At 59.8% G+C, this 18,988-nt stretch overlaps 2 protein-coding genes across 7 annotated transcripts in view; both read left to right on the forward strand.

Annotated features, from left to right (window-relative positions):
- ARAP1 (ArfGAP with RhoGAP domain, ankyrin repeat and PH domain 1) overlaps positions 1-6,516 on the forward strand; it is a 61,032-nt gene extending 54,516 nt beyond the window's left edge. For 4 of the 5 annotated variants that reach the window (XM_030886413.2, XM_045293118.1, XM_045293114.1 and 1 more), the window contains 5 exons: positions 3,589-3,671; positions 4,288-4,338; positions 4,522-4,585; positions 5,644-5,793; positions 6,012-6,516. In XM_030886413.2, the coding sequence (XP_030742273.1) occupies positions 3,589-3,671; positions 4,288-4,338; positions 4,522-4,585; positions 5,644-5,793; positions 6,012-6,029 (366 nt within the window). In that variant the 3' untranslated portion in view covers positions 6,030-6,516. Of the gene's footprint in view, positions 1-3,588; positions 3,672-4,287; positions 4,339-4,521; positions 4,586-4,702; positions 4,897-5,643; positions 5,794-6,011 lie in introns of those variants that run through there. The other variant, XM_045293116.1, reaches the window with a different exon arrangement.
- A 9,838-nt stretch (positions 6,517-16,354) lies between these two features.
- The window catches only part of PDE2A (phosphodiesterase 2A), a 101,892-nt gene continuing 99,258 nt past the window's right edge, over positions 16,355-18,988 (forward strand). Inside the window, exon 1 of one of the 2 annotated variants that reach the window (XM_004708800.2) lies at positions 16,355-16,599. In XM_004708800.2, the coding sequence (XP_004708857.1) occupies positions 16,529-16,599 (71 nt within the window). In that variant the 5' untranslated portion in view covers positions 16,355-16,528. The remainder of the gene's footprint in view (positions 16,600-18,988) is intronic. The other variant, XM_045293113.1, reaches the window with a different exon arrangement.

Below are 18,988 nucleotides of genomic sequence, written 5' to 3' on the forward strand. Positions count from 1 at the left end.
CCCCCGAGGAAGTGTCCTGTGTTGCAGCACAGTACCGACATCTCAAGCCCTGGAGGCCCACAGGTTAGTTAAGTTCAAGACCTGATCCCGGGAGCTACTCTCTAGCCAGCCTTGGCAAGAGCTCCAGGCCTGTCAGAATGCGATTCTCAAATGCTGGGGTGGGATCACAGAGGCCTGTGGGACACTCCCCGCCTGTGGAAGGGGACTCACCCACTCCTCCTTCGGGGCTGCCCTGCCCCTAGAGGGAGACTTCTCCTAGGAGAAGGTCCTAGCTGTGTGTTGGGCAAAGAACACAGATGCACCTGCAGAAACCGCAGTGGAGTGGACGTTGTGGCTGCAGGTGCAGTGGTCAGGCTCCTGCAGCTGCCCCACCAGTGTCTGCAGCCCGGCTTCCCCTGCAGCTCCGTAGACAGGCCTGGTGGACATGATGGAGCAGGGCAGTTAGGATAAGGAGCATCACCTCCCGTCTTCTGCCTGTTATACCTCTGTTAATGCAGTCTGGCCTCCTATTTGTGAGGAATATTTGTCCTCTCCTTTCTTCCCTCTGATCATGTCCTCACTCTGGACTTGGGCACCCTGTCTGCTCCTCCAGCCATCCGCCTTAGTTCTGGGATGTTGGCTCCTCTGCGGGGGGCCCGGCCCCACAAAGCAGAGCCGGACCACCCATGTGAGCAGAGGGAGCACATGGTGGGATCTCTGGGACAGTAGCTGCTGACCTCTTAGTGTGGAGGAGAGGAGGAAGAGCCAGGGGAAGCAGAGCCAATGGGCTGGTCAGCCAGGCTGGCGGCCAGGCCCTTTGCATGCTGGCTCGTGCCAGGGCCTTCTAGAAGTCTGTGGAAGGATGGAGTGAAAAGATGGAATTTTTCCATGAACTTTTTTGGGGGTATTGTACTCATTTACAAGTGTGCCAACAGGCTTTTTAAGAGGCTTGCCCGAGGCCATCTCGAGACCGTAGGTTGGGATTTGAACCCGAGTTAGCGCTAAAGCCCAAGCTCTGTATACTCCAAAACGCAGAAACCCCGGGGCTCAGCAGGAGAGCTGGTAGGGCAGGGTCAAACATGCTCTCCATCCCCCCCCATCTCCCACCCCCACCCCCACCCCCAGGCAGCAGCATCTGGGTCTGCCCCACACAAGTCTCTGGGAAGTGTACTTGGCCTGCGGAAAACCCATTCAACCAGGCCAGCAAGCTGATTCTATAGGACAGAGGCCATGGCTTCCCTGGGTTTCCGAGACTAACTCGTCATGGCACCAGACAGCCTCATCTTTATTCCTCAGGGAACCTGGTGGGTTTGAACTGCCTAACCCACAGGGCCGCCAGGGCTCCCTCCCCCTGGTTTATTTTTGAGCTCACTGCCATCAAGTTGATGCCGACTCATAGAATGAAGCCTGCCCCCTATGGGAGTAGAAGGCCTCACCTCTCTCCCGTGGACTGGCTGGTAGACCAGAACTGCTGGCCTTGCAGTTAACAGTCCAGCATGGAATCCAGGATGCCACTTGGGCTCCTTCTGGGCTGCTTCCCCAAACCAGACTCGCTGCCGCAGAGCCCATTCTGACTGCTGCTTGTTGTCAGTGCTGTTGAGCCGGCTCAGCCCCACAGCAACCTTGTGTGCAGCTGAACGGAGCGCGGCCCGTCCTGTGCCGGCTGACATTGCTCCTCGGATGGGGCCCGTGCCAGGCCATCTTGTCGGGGCCTGCCTCTTATTCACTGCCCTGGTACTTTACCAAGCATGACGTCCTCCTCCAGGGCCCGGTCTCCCCTGACAACACATCCAAAGTACATGCGAGGGAGTCTCACCGTCCTGCTTCCAAGAAGGTTCTGTCTGTTTTGTCCCTCTGACTGCTTGGCCATCAGAGATGCCGGTGCCTTTAGGTTTGCGAGTATCAGGACAGAATACTTGAATTAGGAATGGTCCCAAGCAATTCTGAATATGTACCCCCCCCAAAAAAAAACAAAACCAAACACTAGTTCTTAGGGTGAGGGCTAGGTCTCCCTTTGTGAAAGATCCCAAGACACCTGGGAAAGGTGATTCTAAGACCATCTCAGGCCAGACAGTGTTTTGGGGCATCAAGAGGTGAAATTCACTCTGCCTGTGAGCTCAGAGATGCTGGGAGCACTCGGTCGCAGTCTGCTTAGAAATGAAGCCCTCAAGGCCAAAAGGACTCACACACCTCCCCACCTTCCAATCCACCCACTTTCTGGCCCCAGCCCCTCATCTCAGCCCCACCCCCATCACAGATGTGCCTCAAGCCCGAGAAGTGGAGGGCAGGGGCTTGCTGGCTCCAGTTCTTAGGAGCCACCTCTGATTTGAATTCTTCGATTCCCACAATTCCCTTGGGGCTTGACTGCAGCCTGCATTCCTCTCACGCCCACTGCCTCTTGTCTTCCAGCTTGGAGTCACTTTGCTCCCTGCTTCTAGTTCTGGGCCTTCCACACCCAAGTCTGTTTTTGAGCCCCAAGGCCTGAGTCACACTGGACCTGCAGCCCAGTTCTCCGTAGCCAGACAGCCTCAGGGTGGCCAGAGTCTGGGGTTTTCCTGGCAGCCACCTCATTTCTTTCACAGCCATGGTTTCCATTGCCCCATCCGTGGCCCAGTCCCCCAGCACCCTAGCCCCCTGCCCTGATTTCAGGTCAGCCTCTTCCTTGTCAGCCTGCAGGTCTCCACCAGACTGTAGTTGATCGTTCCTTTGGGGATACCCGAATGTCTGTCCACTCCCGCCAGCTGGGCCCTCGTCCCCGCTCTTACCTCCTGCCTTGGTGCCATGCCTGGGGGTGGAGCGAGCACTGGTGGGGAAGAGGGTGAGGTGGCTCAGTCTTGGACCCCCAGCTCTGGTTGTAAGTGAGTCCTCCCCACCCCTGCCGGCTCTAGGGGGCCAGGCCAGGGGAAGGCTTGGAGCACCTGCCCTAGGAGCAGGAGGAAGGCTCATTAGCTTCATCTTCAAACACCTTCCATGGGGGGGCCCTGGCTCCCATTTCCCCGCCTCCAGGCTAGCCTGCTCCTCCCAAGCCCAGGCTCATATGCCGAGGCAGGGTCGGTCAGAGGCCAGCACTGTCAGTGGCCTGGCGACCTTACCCGGTACATTGGTCTCTCGCTGCCTGACCTAGACCAGTGGGAAGTTCTTCCTTTGGTCTACTGAGAGGCCACTGTGCTGCAGCTTTGAGGCATTAGCCTTCTTGTGGGACCAAAGAATGAGTGAGTGCGGACCCCACCACAGGCCTGTGTCCACACGGTCAACCCGGAGCCTGCGGGGTGTGGGGTGAGGGGAGGATCGAGGACCCACCAACTGGGGACAAAAGGAGCCCCGAGTAGCTCCGGAGGCTCTTGATGGGGCAAGTGCATTCCAGTTTGCAGGGGAGGCACTGCCGGGTTCGCCGTTTGGTGCTGCTGCTAGAAGCTAGGGGGGGGCGGTGTGTCTCCAGGGTGGGAGGCCTGTGGGTTTAGGGCTGGGGCTGGGTGGGCTGGGTTATGAATGGGGGCGCTTTGCAGAAGGCTTCCCCCGAGGAAGTGTCCTGTGTTGCAGCACAGTAAGGCTGGGAGGGGAGGACCGCTCAGGGCCCACTCTAACTGACCGGAGCCCCGCCCACCGCAGAGCCACCGGCCTGAGAAGGAGTGGCCAGTCCGCAGCCTCAGAGTCTACCTGGGAGTGAAGAAGAAACTCCGGCCGCCCACCTGGTGAGCCGGCCTGGGAAGGGGGCTGGTGGATTCGGGGCTGGTGGACTCGAGGGTTGGATGCCGGGTGTGGCACTGATGGGGACCTGGGCAGCCCTGAGAGCCAGGGTCCCCTGGTGCAGTGATTCCAGGGGGTGGTGCCCAATCAGCAGCATAACTCCCTGGAGGCACTTTAGACACACCCGCTGGCTTTGCATCTGGGGGTGGGCCCCGGCAAACTCCCACCTGGGCAACTGAGAGCCACTGGCCCGGTCCGTGTCCTGTCATGACTGGCTCTGGGACCTTGCTGTGCCTCAGTTTCCACCCCTGTAAAACGGGGAGCTCATGGCACATCTGCTTCAAAGGGGGTTGTCGGTTTTTAAAAGGTGAAGAGCGGTGCCCACCCATGTAGCCTCAGCTTTCAACGCTGACCACACAACAGCCACCATGCCTGGCGGCCCCCCTGGGATGACGGCAGGCCCGGGTGTGGGAACGCCACTGGATGGGGATGGAAGGGCTTGTGAGAAGGGGCGGTTGTCAGCTGGGGATGCCAGCCCAGCTCTGGGGCCCTGTCCTCAGGGCTGTGGGCTTGGAGACCTGGGCGAACGGTCAGGTGACCCCTCCCTCCCGTCCTCGGCAGCTGGGGTTTCACGGTGGTACACGAGACGGAGAAGCACGAGAAACAGCAGTGGTGAGCCGAGAGCCGCTCCCGCCCGCCCACTGCCACTGCCCAGAACTGGGCCCCCCCAAGACCCTGGGCTGGAGGGATGGGTTCCCTTTGCCGAGAGAGGGGTCCCCCGCCACTGCCCAGACCCTGGGCTGGAGGGGTGGGCAGAGGTGCCTACAGCACCCAGACGTGTGCCCCGCCCTGCAGGTACCTGTGCTGTGACACGCAGATGGAGCTCCGGGAGTGGTTTGCCACCTTCCTGTTTGTGCAGGTGTGTGGCGCGGGTGCGTGCACGGGCAGGGCCCGGCCTTCACAGGCTCTGTCCTGGCCAGTGGGGGTGCCTGCGGGTTCATTATTCGCACCACCACTGCCACCGTGCCCTCTCCAGGAGTCACCGAGCTGGCTTTTAAGTCATTGGTTCATTCCCTCAACAAACCCTTCCTGGTTCCTGCCCTGGCCCGGCCCTGAGCTGCTAAACATTCGAAAGACAGAGCCGGGTCCTGGGAGAGGACAGCAGACCCAGAGGATGGCCTAATGGGACAGTGCTTGGTGACGGGGAAGCCAGGGACCCTGCCCGGGGCGGCGGTGGGGGGCAGTGGGCAGTCTTTGGGGGAAAGGGAGACTCCACTGAGTCCAGAGGTGGTGGGGGTCAGCGAAGAACGGGGGCACCTGAGCCAGAGGGACAGCCTGCCCTGAGAGTGGGAAAGCAAGGGTGGCGGGAGTCCGGAGCAGACCACTGAAGGGCCTTGAAGGCCGAGCCAGGGACACTGAGCCGACCCCTCGGGCAGAGGGCTCGGGTGGGTTTAGGTGAGAGTGCTCAGTTGGAGAGGACGTGAAGGGCAGGGCTTGGCAGCCAGGAGGCCCCGGCCCGGCAGGGTGGATCGCGGTGCCTTCTTACCAAGGCAGAGCCCGGGCAAGGACCTGGGTTAGAGCTCACGCAGGCACGTCGCGACAGATGTCGCAAGGAGCACTGTGCCAGGCCCCGGGCCCGAGTTCTTCACTGGATCGAAGTTCTTGAATGCTCAAGCTTTAGGGGAGCCAGGGTCTCCAGGGTGATGGGGGGGGGGCGCCCCAGTTCTCCAAAAGGGTTTTCTGAGTGCTACACTTTCTCCGCGGGCTGTTGGTGGGTGGGGAGACGGAGTTGTTCAGGGACCCAGTCTGGAAGCTGAGTTGTGCCAGGTGCTGTTCCCCCACCGCTGCTTCCCACAGCTCGGGGATCCGAGTGGTGGAGGGGGTCGCCACAGTTCAGGGCTGGAGGCGTTTCTGGGAAGGGGGGGCAGGTGTGCCGAAGCACGGCCCAGGCACAGCCCTCCTCTGCCCTGCCCCTAGCACGACGGCCTGGTGTGGCCCTCGGAGCCTTCCCGGGTGTCTCGGGTGGTGCCCGAGGTTCGGCTGGGCAGCGTGTCGCTGATCCCCCTGCGTGGCAGTGAGAACGAGATGCGACGGAGCGTGGCCGCCTTTTCCTCCGACCCCCTGTCCGTGAGTGCCTCTCCCTGCCGGGGTAGGGTGGGGACCCTCCTGCCTCACAACGTATCTCTGAGCACCCTCTAGCCCCCCTCCCCTGATCCTCAGTGGGCATCCACAGGCCCCTTGGGTTCACAGAGTTCCAGGACCCTCCTTTCCTTTGTGGCCCAGAGACCCTCGCTGTCTTGAGTTCACGCCCCCGCCTGAGCCTTCCAGTGCTCTGTCTCCCACAGCTCCTCCGCAACGTCTGAGCACAGGAGCTGACCCCACCCGGAGCGACTGTGAAGCCTGCTTTCCTGTCTGACATCCCTCTCCCCCTGCGGCCTGTCGTTAGCCAGCAAGGGGGCCATGAGGAAGCCGCGCCCCCACGCCCCAGCCCTGACTGCAGCACTTGGGTCCGTCGGTTCCCTGGCTGTGGATGGAGGCCACAGGGGCAGCCTAGGAAGGAACCTGGCCTGCCCTGTCCAAGACCTCAGCCTGGCTGGACCTCCTCCCCCAGGATAGAACATGCTGGAGGCCGTGGGACACCCCACCGGAAGGGAGCTGCCCCTGCCATGAGCCCCAGGACAACAGTGAGCGGGTGGGCAGGGGACTTGGGGGATCGCCTACAGACTGCCAAGAGCTGGACTTTGGGGACATCAGCCTCTCTTCTGGGCTAACTGTGAGGGCCCAGGCTGCTGACTGCCCCTACCCCACTTTGGGGGCCTTTTGATAATATAAATATATCTGTATATTTTACCCGATGGTTCTGAGGCCTGTGCTTTGGTCCAGGGGATCCGTGTCTTGGGATAGGTGGGACCTGGAGACCAGGAAGCCGTTCGTGCTGCCTGCCCCAAAGCCGGGACCAGGGCTTTGCACTCCCAGGGCCTGAGCTGTCCAGTCTCCCCTGCCCAAGGCAGGCCTCTGCTTGCTCACCTTGTCCGGCTCCACAGCCAGGGTGGGGACTGCTAGTCTAGCCTCTCCCATGCAGCCCTGATTCCCACCAGGACAGATCCTCCAGTCTCTGCGGAGCCAGGGCTTGGGTGTAGAGTGTGAATGGCTCAAGCAGACCCTCTGCTGCCACTGCTGGAGACACAAGCTCACGGACTCCCAGGAGTAGTGTTAGGAAGGAAGGAGGGCCTCCTGGTCCCCCTGGGCCTGGGTGCTCCAACAGGGCTGGGTGCTGCCCTGTACCAGGAAGCTACCCTCCCCGGGCCTCTCCTGGAGACCAGCCCTGGCGAGCAGGGTGATAATGAGCTGTTCAGAGATGGAGTCGAGACACCCTGGGAAGGTGCCAGACCCTGCATTCCCGCCTCTGCCTAGAGCCTCATTACTGGCCTCTCTCCAGGGCCCAGCAGGCAGACAGGCTGACGGCTTGTCCCCGGCCTTGGCCAGTGGCTCTGGGCCGAGGGCGCAGAGGATGGACAAATGACCTGGGACTTGTGGACGACCCGGTGGGGAGGGTCAGAAGTGCGGCAATCCTGGCCTCCAGGTTCCTGCCTGGGGAGGGAGGGGGTACCTGGATGGAACCTGTGGCCCGACTGTCATTGGCTGTACTCGAGCAGAGGCCAAGCTACTGGATCTGCCCCTCCCTGGGTGGGCTGCTCCAGATGTTCTGTGTCTGAGCAGTTCTGCTGGGGTAGGGGTGGGGGGGGGGCTGGTATTCTCCCTTGATCAGACCACCATGGGGCGCTGACAGTGGGGTGGGGCTCAAATGCTCCCCTTTCCCCAGGCAGCCAGTGTCACAACTTGGGCTGCAGTGCCTGCTTTGGGCCACCAGGGGGCAGCCATAGACAGCTCCTTGGGCTGGTCCCAGGGCAGTCTGGGAGGTCCCCACGCCTCTGTCCTCCCGGGTCAGGCTGTAGTGACTCAGAATCCACTTGAACAGCAAGAAAGAAAGTGAGGCTCAGAGAAGGGAGGAGACTTCCCCAAGGCCACATCGCTCCCCAGAGCCAGGGACCTTCCTCTGGCCTTATCTCCCCAGCCTAGGGTGCCACCTTTGAAGTCCCTGCCGGAGCGTTTACCTGCTGTGCTCTCTCCTCTCTCCCCTGGGGAAGGGGCCCGAAGGTCACTTGGCAGTCATCACTTGATGTGCTTTTCCTCAGGCCCTTCGGGGTCTCCACCGTAATGGTTACAGCAGTGATGACCTGGCTGAGTGGGGCAGGGCAGAGGACTTAGCTGGTGTTTGTCACTAAGATCCCTAGAAACAAACAGGGTCTTCCTGGGGGTGGGGACAGAGCTGGGTCTGCTCAGGGTGGAGGAGTAGCTCTGATGGGAGGGCTTCCTGGGGGAGGAGGCACCCTGCGTTGGTCACTGGCCTATGGAAACTGGGAGCCTGGCCAGGTGCACCTGGAGGGGAGGGGTATGATTTGGGGGGAGGTGGGCCATGAATATCAGGGGAGTAGAAGGGCCAACCCAAGTCTGGGCTTCATCCCAGGGGCCCACAAGGAATCTTGAGAGGGGCCCTGAGGCATCAGAATGTGGGTCGTAAGAGCCTCTCTGAAGGAGAGGTGACTGATGGGTGTGGACTGAGAGGAAGGCCTTGGGGAGGGATATGGGAAAGGTTGGGAGAGGGGTGGACGGGATGTCTGTCTCTTCTCTTCCCTCTTGCCTACCCTGAAAAGCCATCAGCAGAGTTCAGTAGCTATTGAGGGGGTTTCAGGAGACCCTTGAGCTCTGCAGGAAACCCACGGGAGGGGCGGGGGCATTGAAGACCTGGGTCTGGCCTCCAGTGCCCCTTGCCCCTTAGCCCAGAGATCAGAGGAGGGTCCTGAGAGTGACCTGGAGCTGAGTTCTTCCTACCCGGCCCCATATTCTGGTGGCCTCCAAGTCCCCTGCCTGCAACCCGCCGTCTCAGAAAAGCCATTGGTGTGACATGTCGGGCAGGCAGGTGTTGACTCCGTGTGCAAGCTTGGTAGCAGTGGGTGGTTAGACTGCCAGTGTCCTCGGCTATTGTTCGTTGTTGCACACTGAGTGTGCAGGGAAGGAAGAGCTACACCACGAGGTCTCTGAGGCCCTGCCCTTCCAGAAGCATCGCCAGGCTGCCTCTGAGAGGGTTTCAGGCCTGAGCTCCCAGGGACTCTGTGCTCGTCTGTCCCTTGGAGATGCCAGTGGCACTTACCTCCTGGTGGGCTGGGAGGGTGAAATGTGCTAACTCACGTGAAACACCCTTAACCGTGGCCCCAGCCTGTCTGGGGAGACTTCGAGGCACCTAAGTCCTTGCCGGTCAGTCCCAGTCTGCTGCTGTTTGAGAACGGGGCCTGGGCATCAGCAGTGTGCAGAGCTTCCCTGGGTGTTGAGGGGAAGCAGCCCTGGTGGGGCCTACTAGTCAGGAGGGGAGCCAGGGACAGGCATGAGTTATCCTTGTGTCTGGAGCTGAGGAATGGGGATGCAGCCATGCAGTGACCAGTCTTTGGCGGTTGGAGCTTAGTGTCCAGGTCCCCCCAGAACCAATTCCACACACTCGGAGGTATGGCCCCATCTTAGTCAAGCAGACACCCAGAGACTTCCGCTTGCAGAACAGGGAGCCTCTCAGCCAGCTCTGTACCCCAGGTTGTCTAGACCCTGCTGTGGGAGGAGGCTTCAAAAATGGGTGAAAATGTCCATCATCTTTTCATTCCCCCCACAATCCCTTTGAAGGCCCCTTGCATGGGCTTGTACAGCTGCTCTGGGCTCCCCAACCTCTCCTCCAGCATGAGCTCCTGGAGGTGCTCCCATGTCCCCTGCACAGTCCCGGGGCAGGGGGCAGGGGGCACCTGTGGCTCAGGTCTCAAACTCCACTAGGGACTGGCCCAGGGAAGAGCTGGCAGGGACAGGGTCCCTCACCATCCATCCCAAACTCGCCTAGCTCTGTGGTGCCCCTTCTCCCACACAACTCGCAGCCCATGGAAATTTCCGCCCTTTCTCTGCCCTGGTTACAGCTCCTGCCATCTTTATCACCCTGGAGACACAGCAACACAGGCGCACGCAGGCACAAACATACACAGAAACACGTGGTGGCTGTACACCTAAGCCTGCGCTCCTGCAAGTGCATGCTGCACACACACACATACACACACACACACACAGGCAGGCGCCTGCAGCACGTGGAGGAGCACCCCCACACACAAGGAGCTCTCTAGGAAAATCACTCCTTTCCCTCCTGCTCCTCCTCCACTCTGTCCTCCCACCACCACCCACTGCCAAGCGGAGCAAAGAGATGGGCTGGACTCTGCCTCCCACCACTTGTCAGCCTGTGAGGCATTCTCCCAGCCCCTCCCCCAATGTTGTCCCCAAGTTCTGCCCCCTCCCTCCCCCTGCCCTCTCTGCCCTCCTATATCTCTCTCACCTCACCTCAGTCCCTCCGAGTCCTCTCTTTGTCAATCCTGTGACCCTCTCTCCCTCCCTCCCTCCTCAAGGGCTCAGGATGGTGACCTCCTTGTGATTGATGGAGACTGAGCTCCAGGCCAAGGGGGCCTGAACCCCCTCAGCTCCTGTCACCTCTGTCCCCTCCTCCTGGAATAGGGGAGCTGTGTGCTTGGCGCCATGGAGACCAGCGTCATGGTAACAGCTGGGGTGGGTGCAGCCTTCCTCCGCCTGATTGGAGGGGGTGGGGGTGTCATAGGAGGAGCATCCAAGAGGCCTTGAGACAGTGGTCCTTGTGCCTAATGCCCAGCTCTGGCCACCATGTCCACCTCCCAGCCCTACCAGCTTCTAGTGCCACAAGTCACTAATCCTAGAGAGGAAGGACAAAGTTCACCAACACCAATTTCAGAGCTGGGACCTGGAGGGTGCAGACTGAGGGCCACTGGGAGCAGGGGTTTATCCAGGTCCCCAAGTCATCTGGCTGTGCTCTCAACAGACCTCAGCTTTCTCAGACCTCCCCCTCTGCCACCAGGGGGGTCATTCCAGCCCTGCACCAGTCTCCCTGGGCCATCTAGCCCATCACGAGAGTTGGGAATGGTGATCATGAGTGGGCAAACGGTCCCATTCGCAGATGGGGGAGAGGGCTCTGCCTCAGTCACGTGATGCTCATAATGCACCTGATAAGGAAGACACCCTTTATGTTCCCATTTCACGGGGGAAGAAACAGGGGCCAGCGCCAGGAGCGAGGAGGCGGCACAGTCTTCGTGCCTGGGGCTCTCCCGGCAGACTTCTTTCTTGAGATGAATGGCAAACTGTTCTGGGGTCACCGGGAGATCTGGGGCTTAGTCTGCATCTGGCGTTGGAGTTTCTAGAAGCCAATAGTTGAGGTTATTTTCTAAGCAGCCGGAGAGGGCCACGTACCTCCTCCCACCGTTAGACCTGGAGGACTGTCCTTGCAGTCTATCCTGCAGAAACTCCTGGTCGACTGGCCAAGGCTGGAGCTGGGGTGGGGGGGTGATGGGGGTGTGGGAGTAGCACCCTGCCTCCCGAGCTGAGTCTCGGCGGCTCCGCACCTTAAGGGAGTCACGTTTTAGCTGCCACCCTTCTTGCTTATATAATAATTCAAATATAGCAGTTGCCTTATCCCACTGGGTCCCACCCCCTCTGCCCTCCCCCCACCAGGTGCCTGGAGTTAAGGGGGAAGGTGTTTGAGGTTTGAGTGGGAAGTTGAGGGCAAGGAGGGGCTGCTGAGCATTGCTCCCACCAGACCCTGAGCTCACCCCCCCCCCACCTCTCCTGCCCTCGAACTGAAGTCAAGTCAGCTTAGGATGTGGGTGAGGTGATGGGGGTAGGGAGAGATCTGGGGTGCCGGAGAGGCAAAATCTTCCCCAGAAGATGAGATCACAGGGGCCATCCTCGGGACACCTCCCCCAGGGTCACAAGCCTTGCCCTGAAAGAACATGGAGCAAAAAAAACCTCCCCCCATAAAACGTCAAGCCTTCTCTGTCAGGCTTCTGCCCCAGCTGGAGGAGGGGACTGGAGAGGAGGATGGGCAGTGGCCACATGTCCTGGTCCTGGGCTCAGCCCTGTCCATTCCTCCTGTGTGCCCTGGGCACCTCTCTGCTCTCGATTTCCCTGTCTGTACCACGAGATACTGGACTCACCGTTGGTTCTAGCAGCAATGACTCCCTGATTGTCCAACCTGGGTAGCAAGTACGTTCGGGTGTCTCCCCTCCCTTTCTTCTGCCCATCCCAAACTACCCACCTCTCCTGGACCATTCAGCACACACTCTGACCCCACAGGGGACAAGCCATGGAATGGGCAAAGGAGAGAACACCTTGTGTGCATGGGTCTTCCTCCCCGGAACTTGCCATCTGCACCCCCCACCTCCTCCTCTGCCCCCAGGATCAGGGCCTGGTAGGGTGGCTCTGGTGGACTCAAGAGCATGAAGCAGACCCATGGCCTCTCAACCCTGGGTTTGGAGCCCCCACAGCCGCCTCCTGAGCTGTGTCTTCAGACATGTCCTGGAGTTTATGGTGGCCTTTCGTTCTTGTATCAGCAAAGGCCTTGTGCACCATGGTGTAATAAGTTGTGTGCCCGGTGAGGAAATGCAGCGAATTCTGCCAGGCATTTCCCAAGGACATGGGACTCCTCCAGCCATTGTCTTCAGCTGGCAGTCCCCTGGGCACCTCACCTTTCCAATCCCCTCACACCTGGGACCTTGGCTCTAAGACTCAGATGTGGGCCCATCCTGGTGCCCAGCCAGAGGGAGGCACCTGGGGAGGTTCAGCCAAGCCCTCCGTGAAATCCATGTTCCACCAATTATCAGTCTGTCCCCGGGGAGCCCAGGGCTGGCTCACACTCTGCCCTCAGTGAGAGCCACCTGCGCCCCACACCATCTGCAGCCCCTACTGAGCATTGCTCCCACCAGACCCTGGGCTCATCCCCCCCCCCCCCGCCCCCCTCCTGCCCTCGAACTGAAGAAGTCAAGTCAGCTTAGGATGTGGGTGAGGTGATGGGACATTCTGGGAAGGGAGAGGTAGCCCAAGGCTGCTCAGTCCCTTGCCTGTCTCTGCCATTGGTAGGGGCAGGATGTGGGAAGCAGCCTAGGAAGGGTGGTAAATGTAGGATGGACAGAGACAAGGAAAAAAGTTGTGTGGGAAGAAAAGCTGCCTGAAAAACGCTGAGGAGGAGGAGGAGGAGGAGGAGGAAAGGACTGGCATGTGTCCTTGGGACACGTGGAGAGCTGCCCGTCAGGTCAGACCATGAAAGGCCTCAAAGGGCAGGCTGAGGAGCTTCGCCTCTCTCCCAAGTCCACTGGGGAGCCAGATTAGGATTTGAGGCTCTGAACAACCAGTAAGATGTCTCAGGAAGTGGCCCTAGATGCAGCAGTGTAGTGGTGGAATGGAGGGTGAACTGCCAACTGCGGTTAGGGAATGAATGGGAGGAGGAAGGGAGCTGGGACATGGGGTGGGTGGGGGCAGAGGGAGAGGGTTTGGTGCGGTGAGGACAGAGGGAGAGGGCAGATGTGAGAATCACAGAAGGGGCATCCACAGCTCTTTGTGAGAGATCTGACAGATGGAAGAGAGAGAAGAGACAAAGAGGCTTTGAAGTTTCCAGCCCCTGGAAGAGAAGTGTCCTGCCGCCTTTGATAAAGACAAGGCATTCTGAGCGCTGTGCTGGATGTTGACTGTTTGAGAGTGAGGGGCCTAAGGGATGTCCCCAAGGGAGATGTCCAGGAGGCAGCCAGTGGCTGAACACCTGGAGCTCAGGAAGGGGCTGGAGGTCCGGGCACCCTGAGTTGTCAAGTTGGGGGAGGCCTCTGAACTGGGTGGAGAATTAGGAGAGAGGATTGCCTGGGGAACACCCTGCTGAGGGGGCGAGGACAGGATGAGCCGAGTGGGTGAGGAGGACAGAGGAGGGGCCGGCTGGAAGGTGGGAGGGAAAACAGCCGAGCAGGAGGGGGCGGTGGAGGGCTCTGACAAGTAGCTGCCCGGCCGGCCTGTTTCTCAGTGAGAAGGCAGCCGGAGCACATGGAAACTGCAGCCCTCACAGAGTGGTTGGGGCGGGGCAGAGTCGGATCCCCGGGGCTGCACTTCCGGCTTCTTAGGGCCGTCATCCCTCGTAGGAACGCCCAGCCTTTTCTCACCCACCTTCAGCTCGCCAGCTAGCAAAAAAAAAAAAAAAGTGCTGATGGGCCGAGTCCCTGGGGTGCATACGGTGGGTGAAGGGCTTGGCCACTTACTAGCAAAACGCTTGGCAGTTCTAACACACCGGAGGCGCCTCGGAAGACAGGCATGGCGATCTGTTTCTGAAAGGTCACAGCGTCGGGAACTCAATGGAGCAGCTCTGCCGTGCACTTCTGGGTCTCCTGGAGTCAAAAAACACGCTAAAGCAAAGAAGCACGACAGCTGATGAGCTGCGGGGCGACGCGCCCGGGTCAGAGGCTCAGAACCCTGGAGAGCGGCCGGCGTCGGGGCGTGGCCGGCGACGGGGGCGGGGCTTCTCCACTGGCTCCCTGGTCCTGGGGCTCCTACAGCCGCGGGGTGGAGCTTGTTCGCCAGCCTGTTGGGGAGCCACAGACCTGGAATACCTCTAAGCTTCTTCTTTGGCACCTCCTTGTCCCAGCACTACCCTACAGAAACTCCAACCGCACATTTAGGTCGGCCACGCCCTCAGCCCCATGAGTCAAACCTCTTGGGTATAGGGGGTCAGAAGGGCTGGCTGTTTACTGAGAGCTTTACACACACACACACACACGCACACACACACACACACACACACGAGCTTTACACACACACACACACACACACACACACACACACACACACGAGCTTTACACACACACACACACCACCACCACCACCACACCACACCACACCTTATAACTCTTCCAGCTGGGAATGTGTGACCCATCTTTCAGGTGAGAAAATGACATTGCGGCTCCGAGGGTTGGAATAATTTGCTTAGGCACGTGGCAGAGCTGACGTGAGCATGCATCTGGGGTTTGTTAGGCCTATGAAGGCCCAGAGCGTGGATCCTCTGTGCAAGCTCCCTGTTTCTGGGGCAGCTGTGGAAACTGGTGGGGAGGATACACCCCCTCCCATCCATTTGACCCGGGAGGTCTCTGCAGAGGAGGCAACCGACAGCGCTTCCCATGTGGGAGGACAGAAAGGAGACTGAAGCCACCTTGCACCTGGGTCCACCTTCAGTGAGCTGGGGAGGGCAGGCTCCTGGCTCTGCTTTTCTATGGGCAGGCTCCTCAAGGCTGTGAGTGGGCTCATGGGGGCTTAAGAGGAGCTGTGAGAGACCACCCTGGGCACAGTCCAGGGCTCGGCTCTGTAAGCCCAGGGGATGCTACCCAGCCAGCTAAGACAACGCATGGATACCTTGGAGATGCATTAGACGGAGAGGCAAACCAGGCTCTGGGTGGGCTCAGCTGGTTTAGAACCAGCCTGGGCCTCATTCCCTTTATGATAGAAAACCGTTTTCACAAAGATTTCAGAGATCTAAAATTCTACCCTCTGGAGCCACCGTGAGTCGAAAAGACTCCCTTGAATTTTCTTTCTGGACATTTTCCGAGCAGCAAGAGAATGGCTCTGTGCAGGATTCAGCCTGGTCACTCCTGCCCCCACCCCCCACTGCACCCCCACTGTGGGCAAGGGATGAGTTTCCACTTGGGCTCCTGGCCCAGAAGGCTGCCATGTGTCTCCCCTAGCCTGGATGCAGCCCCTGGGCCTGGGCTTCCCGCCCTGCCCATGAACACTGAGCTGTGAACACTTGCCAATGGGGCTGGGGGCCTTGGACTCCACCGCCCCTCCCTGTGCCTCCCACAGTCACAGCCTGCTCCCCATCCCCCATCCTCTGAGTGCTTCTTCCAGGCAGGGACAGTCTGAGCCAGGTCTGATAGAGTTCGCTCATGGTAGGTGCTGGTGAAGAAATGAATGAGCAAGTTGGTGTTGGATCCAGGACTGGAACCTCCACCTTGTACCTTAAGGTGTGGCACTTCTTCAATATTACAGGAGCTGCGTTGAAACTACAGTCTCCCATACTCGCATTTCACTGGCTAAAGGCTTTATCCTGAGAAGTCCTCTAGGGCAGGCCAACGATGTGGAAGGCCTTTCTCTGGCGGGACAGCAGTGAAGTCCATGCTCAGACACCAGGTCCCACTTGTCCCAGCCAAGCAGAGCCATTTATTGGTGGGACCCATGACAAGTCTCCAAGTCCAATGGCCATCAACAAATAGTTCCATGTCGAGGCTGCGTCCTAGGACAGGCTGCCAATCAAATGAGGGAGCCTAGAGTGGTGGACCTTGTCTCCAGCAGGGCCAAGACTGGATAGGACAGCAGGAGGCCCAGCCCCTTGCCTTCACACCTGTCTTTGGACCTCCTCAGCCTCCCCTCTCTCCCATCTCTCTGCCTCTGCCCTTTCTTTTTGCTGTGTGTGTGTGTGTGTGTGTGTGTGTGTGCCTCCCATGCCTCTACTTTCTGTATTTCTTGTTCACCCCACTCGCCTCTTGTCTCCAGGTCTAAGTCTCTCTCTCCTGCTCTGTCTCTGTCATTCTGTTTCTATCATCACCCCCACCCCCAACCCCCGCGTGCGCCTTTCTTTCCCTCGCTCCCTCTCTCCCCCGCCCTCTGCTGCTCTGTCTGGGCCTCTCTCGGTTCCTCCTCCCCCCTCCCCCTCCAGCATTAGCAGACCTGCTCCAACCTCCTCCCAGCGCCAAGCGACCAAGCCGCAGCTAGAGCGGCGGGAGCAGCCCGGGCAGCAGAGGCGGGTAGGGGGGTCGAGTCCAGGCGGAGTCGGGGAGGCTCCTGCTCTTGGCCCCTCTGCCTGCTGGACCAGCCGCCTGGCCCGGACCTCGGGCAGGGTGGACAGGGCGAGGTGCCCCCTTGGTCCGGTCCGGGAGGCAGATGATGAGGAGCGATGGGGCAGGCGTGCGGCCACTCCATCCTCTGCAGGAGCCAGCAGTACCCGGCAGCGCGACCGGCTGAGCCGTGAGTACTCGGACGGGCCGGGCCGGGCGTGCGGCCGGCTGCAGACGGCGCTACGGGGCCGAGTCTCCGGAGCTCCAGCTGGGCTTGGCTGCAGCTGAGCCACGTGGGAAGATCGATCTGGTCCGGGCGCTGGGTTCCCGGACTGCAGCCTGCTGGGAGACTGTGTAGGGTGGGGGCGACTGGCACCAACCTAGGGGGCAATGAGGCTGGAGTCCTAGAGAAGGGGCTGCTGGCCTGGGCAGGGTTTGGTTATACACAGGACCCAGCTCTCTTGCCGGCATGGGGGCGGGGAGGTCTGTCCCAAGAGTTCCAGCTTTGGGGTCTGGAATAGGGTGCTTCAGAACCCTGGAGAGGTACAGTTTCACCGACTGTGTGACGACGTTTGAGAGCGAGTATGAGTACGAGTATGTGTAAGGATGCCCCCCTGACCCCCACCCCCGAGCAGGAGAGGGTTTGAGACAACCACCCTCCCCGTGGAATTGAGGGTTAGGGCTGTCACTTTATGTAACTTTATTCCAAAGCTTCTGTCCCAGGGTGGGTAAAGGGAGCCACAGGGCTAGTAGGACCGAGGCTCCTGTGAGTCAGCCAGTGGGTGCCCACGTGCTGGGGTGTGTGCACACACAGGTGAGTGGAGGGGCCTCTACAGGGCACCATTTGAGGGTCACCAAAGTGGCAGGCGGGTGACATGTATGTGTGTGCCTGTCAGTCTTGTGGTACAGGTTTGTGCCGGGCAGCGTGAGAGTGTACGTGTGCATGCATGTGAGGTGTGTGCAGATACATGTGGGGTGTGTGCGGGGGTGGGAGGGGTGGGCTCCTGGGTGGCTGCCTGTCCAGCAGCTCCTCAGGGTGTGTGAGCATCCCTGTGTGCCTGTGAGAGTTTCCTGCACATGTCCAAGTGCAGGCGGTGGGTGTATGTGTGCCGGTGTGTGTGTATGGGCATTTGACTTTGTTGTCATATATGTTAACAATGTGCTGTGTCTGTAGAGAAAACATCTCAGTACACAAGCTGTCTGATTGGTTCTGTGTGCATGCCTGTTTGTGTGTGTATTTGTCGGTGTGTGAATACCAGTATCCGTGTGTGTCTCGGAGTGGTGGTGGCACGCTTGCTAGTGTGTAATAGCTTGAGTGTGTACCATGGCGCTTGTGTGCATGCGTGTGCATGTCCATCTATGTGCAGGTGGGTGGCCGTTTCCTTCCCCTGGTGATTTAGGACCCAGCTGGGATGCTGTGCCCACTGGGGTGGGAGGGAGGTGACTGAATTTGTGACCACCCCCATAAGCCCAGGACAATTCATTCTACACCCTGTGGTGCAGAAATGAAGCAGGCAAAGAGGACTCTGCCCTCGGAGACCCACGTGGCTCCGCTCCCATAAAGAGCTGGAGAAGAATTGAGCAGCAAAGAGCAGGACCACGATTGCAAGTGGGGGCCATCACATCAGCCAAGGTCCTATGCCTGGACAGTGAGGAGACCCCGTGAGCCAGTGGCCCTGTGCCTGGAACAGCAAGGAGGCTGTGTGGAAGAGAGCAGCAGGAAGTGGCAGGAGCCCTAGCCTGCAGGGCTGTGAACTCCAGCCTCAGGGGCTTTGGCCAGGCCCAGGCTTTGCAGAGGAGGGGTGTGCTCAGATCGGGGGTCTTAGAAAGCAGCTCAGTGGCTCTGTCAGGGTTGGCCTGGAGGGAAGAAGTGGGAACCAAGAGGTCAGTGTGGAGCTCAGGTCAATGTGGGGAGCAGCGAGGCCCTGGCTGGCATGGCCCAAGGACAGATGAGACCAGGATTTTTCTGAAGGGAGGAGTCTGGGGGCTTGGGAAAGAACTGATAAAAGAGGGAGGGGAAGGGAGCGCTGAGGAGTCTCAGGTTTGGATGGGGAGTGGGGGTGGGTGGGACGTGCAGGGACCTCAGAGAGGCAGGAGGTCGGAGAAAAAAACTCCTGGGAGGTTCAGGCAGCTGGACATAGGGCCAAGGTAGTGGACGAGACTCTTGTAAGGTACATAGACTCAGAATGTGGAACCACCTATGGTCCATACAGGGAAACTGAGATGGTGACTTTGACACACACACACACACACACACACACACACACACACACACACACCTCTGGCAAGCCTGAACCCCAGCCTCCTCCTGCAGATCCTGCCTGAAGCCTCAGTGGGGTGGGCGCGGTGTGCAGGACCGAGGGGTGCTGGTTAGGCTCTGTTAGGGTTAACCCTCTCATTCCTCCTTGCAACCCCCAGCTCCGCCTGCCCACCAAGCAGCTCCTGCCACTCAGCCTGCTTCCCACTGCAGCCTCCTGTCCTCAGGGACTGCTGATGGCTTGGCTGGGATCTAGCCAGGAAGGAGGGGGGTGGGCAGAGCTCTGGCAGTGACCCCTCAGTCTTAATGGGCCGGGAGTCTC

The sequence above is a fragment of the Echinops telfairi genome, unplaced genomic scaffold (assembly GCF_000313985.2).
Source record: "Echinops telfairi isolate 266 unplaced genomic scaffold, ASM31398v2 ScPeMD7_1713;HRSCAF=2227, whole genome shotgun sequence".
NCBI classification, from domain to species: domain Eukaryota; kingdom Metazoa; phylum Chordata; class Mammalia; order Afrosoricida; family Tenrecidae; genus Echinops; species Echinops telfairi.